Below are 9,811 nucleotides of genomic sequence, written 5' to 3' on the forward strand. Positions count from 1 at the left end.
GGACAGTGCCCAAGCCCAGAGTTCAGGCCCCACAACCCACAAAAAAAATAATAAAAAATTAACCATACACCAGGACTGCTGACCACCATGCTTGTGTTTTATATTGTGAATAAAGATAGACAAAACCTACTTTTGTGTGCCCATTCTCCTATTCCATCCCCCCTTTTTTGTGACAGTCCTGAGACTTGAACTCAGGACCTGGGTACTGTCCTTGAGCTTTTTTACTCAAGGGTTAGTGCTCTTACCATTTGAAGCACAGTTCCATTTCTGGCTTTTTGGTGGTTAACTGGACATAAGTGTGTCACAGACAGGGCTGGGAAGGTGGCTCAGTGGTAGAGCGCTTGCCCTGCATGCCTGAGGCCTGGGTTCGATTCCTCAGCACCACATAAACAAAAAGAAAAAAGCCGGAAGTGGCACTATGGCTCAAGTGGTAGAGTGCTAGCCTTGAGCTGAAGAGCTGAGGGACAGCGCCCAGGCCCAGAGTTCAGGCCCCACGACTAGACCCAAAAAAAAAAAAAAGAGTGTCATAGACTTTCCTGCTTGGTCTGGCTTCAAATCTCAATCCTCAGATCATTTCATCCTCCAGATTACATGAGTGAATTACCAGCACCTATCCCTCCCCCCATTTTTGGCCACAGCAGCATGTCAGGACAAAGAAGGATCTCAGTAAGTATTACACATATCCTTTGATTTCAATCATGTTTAGAGACATTAGTTTGAAATTGAAACATAATTATATCATGCTGAAATTGTACAATAGGCAGCTGGGCACTGATGGCTGAAGCCTGTAATCCTAGCTACTCAGGAGGCTGAGATCTGAGGATTGTGGCTCAAAGCCAGCCCGGGCAGGAAAGTCCCTGAAACTTTTCTCTCTAATAAACCACTCAGAAAACTGGAAGTGGCGCTGTGGCTCAAGTGGTAGAGCTCTAGCCTTGAGCTGAAGAGCTGAGGGACAGTGCCCAGGCCCAGAGTTCAAACTCCACGACTGACCAAAAAAAAAAGTACAATAGGCAAAAAATCTCTGTTGTCTTAAGAGATGATCAATACAATGGTTATAAATTCTATGTAAGGGGGCTGGGAAGGTGGCTCAATGGTAGAGCACTTGCCTTGCATGCCTGAGGCCCTTCGGTTCGATTCCTCAGCACCACATAAGCAAAAAGAAAAAAGCAGGAAGTGGCGCTGTGGCTCAAGTGGTAGAGCGCTAGCCTTGAGCTGAAGAGCTGAGGGACAGCGCCCAGGCCCAGAGTTCAGGCCCCACAACCAGACTCAAAAAATAAAAAATAAAAAATAAATTCTATGTAAGGAGGATGGAGGTATGGTTCAGAAGTAGAGTGCATTAGCAGAGGCTCTGAGGTTTTGAACTCAGTATCAAAAAAATACTAAGCTGGGCACCAATGCATCATGCCTATAATCCTAGCTGCTCAGTAAGTGGGACAGGGAACTATGAAATAAACCACCTAAAATCCAGCCAGTCACCAGTAATTCATGCCTGTAATCCTATCTATTCAGGTGGCTGCGATCTGAAGATCACATTTTGAAGCTAGCCCAGGCAGGAAAGCTTGTGAGACTCTTATCTCCAATTAACTAGCAAAAAGCCAAAAGGGAAAATGTGGTTCAAGTGGTAGCGCACCAGCCTTGAGCAAAAAAACTAAGGGACAAAACAAAAAGCTAAAAGTGCCAGGAAGGTTGAAACTGTCTAGCAGTAGCCACTCCCTTTAGAATTAGAACTTCGTTCTCTAGGGGCTGGGAAGGTGGCTCAGTGGTAGAGCGCTTGCCTTGCATGCATGAGGCCATGAGTTCGATTCCTCAGCACCACATAAGCAAAAAGCCGGAAGTGGCGCTGTGGCTCAAGTGGTAGAGCACTCGCCTTGAGCTGAAGAGCTGAGGGACAGTGCTCAGGCCCAGAGTTCAGGCCCCACAACCGACCAAAAAAAAAAAAAGAACTTCGTTCTCTAACCATTAGATGATAGACAGACCTTTCACCATTCAAGATACTATAACACATTTCAAAAGCAGCCAAGCCCTGGAGGTTGATGCTCCTTGGGAGAATGAGATAGGGAAGATCATACTTTAGGCTAGCCCAGCTTTCCCTCTCCAAAAAAAAAGTTCATGAAACCCCTTCCTGACAATAGCTGGACATGGTTGCATGCCTGCTATTCTAGTTCACTAGGAGGCTTAAATAGGCATATTGCAGTTTCTGAGAGCTTCTGTGAGCTTCTTAGTAAGAAGTGGAGACACTATGTCAAAAATAGGTTACAAGAACCAAGCCAGGTGCTAGTAATTCACACCTGTAATCCTTTCTACTCAGGAGGCTGAGATCTGAGGATTGAGGTTTGAAGCCAGCTCAGGCAGGAAAGCCCATAAGTCTCTTATCTCCTTTAGAAGTGGAAAATCAAATGGTAGAGCACTAGACTTGGGGTTGGAGGGGGGAAGCAGAGGAAGAGCACAATGCCCTGGAGTTCAAGACAAGAAATTGAAGAGTTTCCTGCCCTCACTGCAACAGCAGCGAATTTGCATTACGTATCAAAATCTGCCTTTAAGGTCTCATGACATTTTTTGGAAAGGGCATTTTTCTTCCAGATTTGCTCATAATGCTGAATACTGTCATGGCTGTCACCAATCCATCATTCTTTGTAATCTACCCCCCAGAACTTCCTCCCCAGTACCCTCTGCAAGGAGAAGATAGGCTTGCTTACTACTGCTAGTACTTCTAATGGCTGCCCTGTTCCTCTAGTAGTAACTACTCCAGTCCACTGGAATTGTTCCAACCTTCCCTTCATCCCGACACATTCCCTATTTTCTATTAATAAATCCCATCCCAGCTGTCAGTTGGTTGCAGTAACAGCAGGTTATCGATGCCCTTGGAGAAGTCACAGCAGGGCAAGAATATAAGAAACAGACGGTGAAGTGCCTTCAGGGAAAAGACTTTCCATAGTTAGAAACTCTCAGCAGGGTATAATAGCCCATGCCTGTAATCCCAGCACCTAGGAGGCTGAGGCAGGAAGATTGCAAGTTTTAGACAAGTCTGGGTTACATGGTAAGACCCATCTCAAAAAGAAAAAAAAAGGGGAGGTGGGAGAAAGAGGAGAGGGAAGGAAAAATGTAAGAAAAAAAAGGGTGGGGGAGGCTAGAGGCATGGCTGCCTAGCAAGCTCAAGATAGAGAGGCGGAAGAATGAATCCAAATTAAGCAGAGTATCTGGCACTACGGATGCTCAATAAATATTCCTGCCTGTCATTAGGCTGATACCCATTCACAGAAAGAATCACAATTCACAGGAAGAATCAGCCAATTACCAGACCATTCCCAGGTACACATGTATTCTAGGGAAAGGCTCCTTAAGCCCCACCTTCAATGTTGCTGACTATACCAGTCTGCCCTTCTAATGACTAACATGAATTGTACTATAATAAAGTCCAAACAGAAGCCCAAACCCTTAACAATTAAAAATTGCAACATTTTTTCCATTTCCTTCCCACAAAGTATCTTGGGGAAAAGAGAAGGGCAAATCCAACAATTAGACCCATCCAGTCAATGGGTGAAGCCTACAATTAGCAGCTCTGAGGTGGACTGCTCACCATTGGTGGGAAGACTACATAAAGGAAGTAGGAAATGAATGCTTACAGACATCCATCTCTTACATGAAGATAACCTCAATATCTACCCCATACATTCACGGTGATTACATGGGTTACTATTTGTAAACCAAGAGAACAAATAGTACCTGCCAAAGAGTAAGCACTATATAAGTTGATAAAGTAACTTTTCATCCATTTCCTGGTGCAGTCATTTGCATGTTAGGAGATCTACAATGCCTGGAAAATTACCAAGTTTATTTTACAGAGAAATTTTAATGGCTCATGTCCTAAATCTAGGGTCAGAAGGCGCTCCTAGAGAAGGTTTCGGGCAAGCTACTCAATTCATGGATGAAGAAATTAATGATATACCTCACATTTGCACGGAAATTCATAGTTCACCAAAAGCTATCACAACTATAATTAAGTTTGGTCCTCACAATGGATTGTAAGGGATGCAGCTGGTGTAATTATATTTACAGGGAAGAAAACTGAACTGGCAGAGGTTAAGTGACTTGCCCAAGGTCTGGGGTAGAAATCAGATCCCTTGGTACCCAGTCTAGGCTTCTTTCCTCTATGCGGCAAATTGGGCCCTTGGGCTTTCTTGGCTCACCTTATTTAAAAGAAGCAATCAAAGCTGGGTGCCAGTGGCTCACATCTGTCATCCTAGCTACTCGGAAGACTGAAATCTGAGGATCGTGGTTCAAAGCCAGCCTCGGTAGTAAAGACAACAAGACTCTTTATCTCCAATTTAACTGGCCCAAAAGAAAGCTGGAAGTGGAGAGCCATTGGCTCAAATGGTAGAGCGCTAGCTAGCTCTGAGTGGAAAAGCAATGGGACATGACCCTGGCTTTGAGTTCGAGCCTCAGTACCAGCACATCTATTAGTGAATGAATGAATGAATGAAGCAATAATTCCAGGATGCTAAGTACAGCTGCTGCTGCAACCGTGAACTTGAGAAGTTAAGTCGACTGTCTTCCCTGGAGTTTGGAAATCACCAGTAGTGGACACATGCGTCTCCCTATCATACAGAAGTCATTTCTTTAAACAACAACAACAACAACAGAAACAAAAACAACTCCAGGAGACACACCATCACATCCCCTCCCTCCCCCACGCCCCCACGCCACCCCCAGCCACTGTGACAAAATTGCAGAAAGAGTCCTTCCCCAGAGGGACCGCGCTCCAAAAGATGCCAGTGTGCGATTATACCCAACACGGGGTGCGGGTGGGGGTCGGTGGACCACAAGGAAAAGCTACCACTTCCCTTTAAAACTAACACCCCCACCCGCCCACCCCACCCCACCCCCAAAGAAAGATCTCTCCTCAACCCCCTCCACCCTTCCCCACCCCACCCGTGTAACCAGGCTGTGGAGACCCACACGCAGGCAGGCGGCCTCCAACCCAGCAAGCAACACCCCCGGAGCGGCATCCAGCCCCGGGCTGCATCCTTGGGCCGAACCCCGCCGCTCGGGGGGGGGGGGGTGAAAGTCCGTCCCCCCCCCCCCAAGAAGGCGGCCACGCACCAACCCCAGATGCTATTTGAAGCACGTGTTCTTCCCCCCCCCCCCCCACCATCCAGCAGCCCGGGCACAGGAGACCCCGGGGTGGGGTGGGGGGTAGAGGAGGGACAGGGACGATGCCTCCATCAGCCTCCTCCATCCAGCCTCCTCCCTCGGGCCGGGATGCTTCCCTCATCAACGCCTCTCCTCCCCCCTCCCCCGCCGCACCCCTTCCTGGGATCAGGACCGGGGGTTATGAACTGCGGGGTTCGGGGATCGCCCCCCCCCCCCGCCCCGCCTCACGCCCTCCGCCGGCTCCGCGCTCGTCCCTCGGCCTGACGCCCACCGACCTTTGTGTAGAGCTCGGACGCGGCCATGGCGGGGGGTCCCCCTCGCGGGCCCAGGCGCCCCCCAGCCTGGGCGGAGGCCGCACCTCGTTTCTGGGCCGCTCCAGAAGCTGCTCCGCCCCCCCCCTCCCGGGGGAGGGGGAAGGTGTTGAGGGAGATGGGGGGGGAGAGGACCGCGGCGGGCGGGCGGGCGGGACCGGGCGGGGCGTCAGGCGCGGGCGGCGTGCGGGGTCCTCGCCATCACTCCCGGGCTCGTCAGCCCGCGCCGCCCAGCGAGCGTCCCGTGGGCCCGGAGTCCGCGCTCGGGGTCGGGGCCGCCTCCGCCGCCGCCTCCGCCGCCGCCGCCGCCTCCTCAGCCGCCGCCGCCTCCCGCGATGCCGCCGCCTTCGCCGCCGCCGCCCCTGTGCATTGTGGGAGCGGGAGGAGGCTGCGCTCGGCGCGCGCCGCGGCCGCTGCTCGGGGCTGTGCGGGGCGCACGCTGCTCCCCGCCCGCCCACCCGCCCGCCCGCCGGCTCCGGGCCTCTGTACGGCCAGCTGGGCCCGCGCCCGGCTCCCCACCTTCCCCTACACACTCCTACCCTGAGGTATGGACACCCCCAAAGGAGTGCAGCACCTCCCTCTCCAACCCCCAGGAGAGTGTGGGCGCCGTGCAGCTGACTGTCCCCGCGTCCCGGTGACCCTCGGGCAGGTCCCAAGGGGGGGGGGGAGCCTCCAGGTAACCCGTGCAATCCAGGGGAGACCTGGAATTCGGGGTGCAATGGTCACCAAGGTCATTCACTCCCCACCAGATCTAGAGAGGGTCATCTCATGAGGCCAGAGCAGACTTAACTGCACCATAAAACAAGATGGCCCCTGAGGACACCATCATCATCATCATCATCACTATTAATTAGTTGTACAAAGAGGTCACAATTCCATTAAGTCAGGTTATGAGTGCAACACATCTTGGTCAATATCACCCCTTCCTTTGTGCTCCCCCAATTGCCCCCTCTAAGTCCTTACCCCTCAAGTTACACAGTTCAATTTTTACTTAAGATATACTTGCTGTCTTGACCTCTTTCTTTCTTTCTTTCTTCCTTCCTTCCTTCCTTTCTTTCTCTTTCTTTCTTTCTTTCATTCTTTCTTTCTTCCTTCCTTCCTTCCTTTCTTTCTCTTTCTTTCTTTCTTTCTTTCTTCCTTTCTTCAATGACTTTTGTGTTTGCAGAGAGGCAAGACCCTTCTGTCCCCTCTCATCCCCAGAGCTCCTTGGCCACTGTTGGTTCTGTGGTGCTACCTGACACCAATCAGATGTCACCTGAACAATGGCAGCTGACTTTAGTAGAAATTCATAGTTTGACTCCCTGGTGAAAAGAAAGCCAAAGGCCTCAGTGGATTTTAAATGCTCTCTGTGCCTCAAGCACAGGAAAGGAGGCTTTCTGATATGGGAAACTTAGGGCAGCGAAGTTGGCCTCCATCCTTGCGTCTGGTAAGAGAATCAGGAAGACAAGCCTGTGAATATAATAAAGGTTTATTAGAAGGGAAATATGGCAGAGAAAGAGCATGTGGCATAGACGTGCCACTGGAAGCCAGCTCAGCCATCTTGTGCCATCTCTGGGATTACAGAGCTTTGGCCTTGTGTTAAACAGGGAGAATTGGGAATCCTTAAAGCTGCTTTCTGATTGGTGATTCTCGTGTTTCCGGTAAAGTCAATACTAAAGATTTAGTGCCCCATTCTTATTTCTTTTGTCATTCTTCTTGTTTTATAGCTCCCTGCCCCCATTTCTTTGACTGACCTGCTTACTTTTTTTCTCTTATCATTTTCATCCCCAACTCTATGTTGTCCTAACTCCTTGCCACCCAGACTTTTACATCAGCACCCACACTTTCAGTCATCTTTGGCCTTAGCCTCTAGAATGCTGGGATTATAGGCTTGTACCTCCATGCCCAGCTCTGAAACTGTTTCTTTCTTCTTCTTCTTCTTCTTCTTCTTCTTCTTCTTCTTCTTCTTCTTTTTTGGCTGGTCATGGGGCTTGAACTCTGGGCCTGGGCACTGTCCTTCAGCTCTTCAGCTCAAGGCTAGCCCTCTACCACTTGACCCATAGCACCACTTCCAGCCTTTTCTGTTTATGTGGTGCTGAGGAATCGAACCCAGGGCCTCATACCTGTAAGGCACGTACTCTACCACTAAGCCACCTTCCCAGCCCTCTGAGACTGGTTCAATGCAGCCTTGTTTAGGTGTATGCTTGCTTGAGAATATGTGTTGGAAGGAAGATGGTTTGCTGAAGAACAGAGTTAGTCTTTTTTTTTTTGTCGGTTGTAGGGATTGAACTCTGGGCCTGGGCACTGTCCCTCAGCTCTTCAGTTCAAGGCAAGCACTCTATCACTTTGAGCCACAGTGCCACTTCCATTTTTTTGGAGATAAGAGTCCCACATACTCTTCTGTCCATGCTAGCTTTGAACTGTGATCCTCAGATCTCAGCCTGCTGAATAGCTAGGATTATAGGCGTGAGCCACCAGCACCCAGCTCTAAAGCCAAATCTCTTTTGAGGTTTCTGGATCCGATCCTTTCTTTGCCCAGGTATGAAAAGAGAAAACATTTGTAGTTATGAACAGAACATAAAAAGCTGGACTGTGGGGCTGGGAAGGTGGCTCGGTGGTAGAGCGCTTGCCTTGCATGCCTGAGGCCCCGGGTTCGATTCCTCAGCACCACATAATCAGAAAAAAAAGCCAGAAGTGGCGCTGTGGCTCAACTGGTAGAGCGCTAGCCTTGAGCTGAAGAGCTGAGGGACAGTGCCCAGGCCCAGAGTTCAAGCCTCAAGACCAGACCCAAAAACAAACAAACAAACAAAAAGGTAGACTGCGCTGAGATGTTAGAGACCTAGCTCCAACCCTTTCAAGAAAGGAGCTATCTTAGCCGGCACTGGTGGCTCACGCCTGTAATCCTAGCTACTCAGGAGGCTGAGATCTGAGGATCGCAGTTCAAAGCCAGCCCCGGCAGGAGAGACCATGAGACTCCTATCTCCAATAAACCACCAGAAAACTGGAAGTGGTGCTGTAGTTCAAGTGGTAGAGCGCTCGCCTTGAGCTGAAGAGCTGAGGGACAGCGCCCAGGCCCAGAGTTCAAGCCCCACGACCGACAAAAAAAAAAAAAAGGAGCTATCTTGTCTTATACAGAGTGCTATCTTCTATTATTGTTGTTGTTGTTGTTATAAAAGTGCTGTACAGAACAGAGTGCTGTTTTCTTACCCTTCAGATTATACTTACATTAGCCAGACTCTGGTGGCTCATGCCTATAATCCTAGCTACTCGGGAGGCTGAGATCTGAAGATCACTGCCAGCCCAGGCAGAAAAGTCTGAGACTTTTACCTCCCAAGTGGTAGAGTGCTCACCTTGAGCTGAAGAGCTCAGGGATAGTGCCCAGATCCAGAGTTCAAGTCCCAAAACTAACTTAAAAAAAAAAAGATTATATTTACCTACCTACCTGTCAGAGCTGTTTGTAAATACTGAGTGTGATAAGAACAAAATAAACAACAACAACAAAACAACAAACAAACCTGAGAGTTCTCATAGGTATGAATACTTTAAATAAAGGGCAGGGAGGGGCGGAGAAGGGGGACAGAAAGCAACTGGTATTTTTCTCTCCCAATTCCCCAACCATACATTCAACCACTTGAAATACTAGAATCATGGTAAGAAAGCGAGGGAATGAAAAGGAGTAGTGTTCTCTACCCATGATCTCTGCTTCATTTGGAAAAAGTGCTAAAAGCCAAAACAAACAAACAAAAGGCAGGCAATGGTGGATCATGCCTGTCAGCTCCTTGGGAAACAAGTAGGAGGATCAATGAATGTCTAGGTCTGCGTAAGCTGAAATGTGAGATCATACTTGGGTTGGGACCAAGACACAAGTGGTAGAACAACTATCTAACAAGCATGAGTTCATCTCCTGCTCCCCAGTACCATGATTACAAGAAAAAAAGTGGGAGAAAATTAATTTCTGTGATATTTTGCTGTGGCAACCCAAGTAAACTAATGTTGCATCCTCATTTCTGTACGGTACTCTTTTGAAAGAAGGCTCCAAGAAACCCATGCTTAAAGGTAGGGGAACTAGGCTGGGAATGTGGCTTAGTGGCAGAGTGCTTGCCTAGCATGCATGAAGCCCTGAGTTCGATTCCTCAGTACCACATACACAGAAAAGGCCAGAAGTGGTGCTGTGGCTCAAGTGATAGAGTGTTAGCCTTGAGTAAAAGAAGCTCAGGGACAGTGCCCAGACCTTGAGTTCAAGCCCCAGGACTGGGGGGGAAAAGTTTGGGAACTGAGTGCTAGTGACTCAAGCCTGTAATCCTAGCTACTCAGGAGGCTGAGATCCAAAGGATCACAAGTCAAAGCCAATTGGGGCAGAGAAGTCTGTA

General features: G+C 49.2%; 1 protein-coding gene across 4 annotated transcripts in view; it reads right to left on the reverse strand.

Annotated features, from left to right (window-relative positions):
- Window positions 1-5,528, reverse strand: part of Myo5a (myosin VA) — a 126,834-nt gene extending 121,306 nt beyond the window's left edge. For all 4 annotated transcript variants that reach the window (XM_042687448.1, XM_042687446.1, XM_042687447.1 and 1 more), the window contains exon 1: window positions 5,427-5,528. In XM_042687448.1, coding sequence (XP_042543382.1) covers window positions 5,427-5,453 — 27 coding nt within the window. In that variant the 5' untranslated portion in view covers window positions 5,454-5,528. The remainder of the gene's footprint in view (window positions 1-5,426) is intronic.
- Between the last annotated feature and the right edge of the window lie 4,283 nt (window positions 5,529-9,811).

Source organism: Dipodomys spectabilis, unplaced genomic scaffold (genome assembly GCF_019054845.1).
Source record: "Dipodomys spectabilis isolate Male_0828 unplaced genomic scaffold, ASM1905484v1 ptg000108l, whole genome shotgun sequence".
NCBI classification, from domain to species: domain Eukaryota; kingdom Metazoa; phylum Chordata; class Mammalia; order Rodentia; family Heteromyidae; genus Dipodomys; species Dipodomys spectabilis.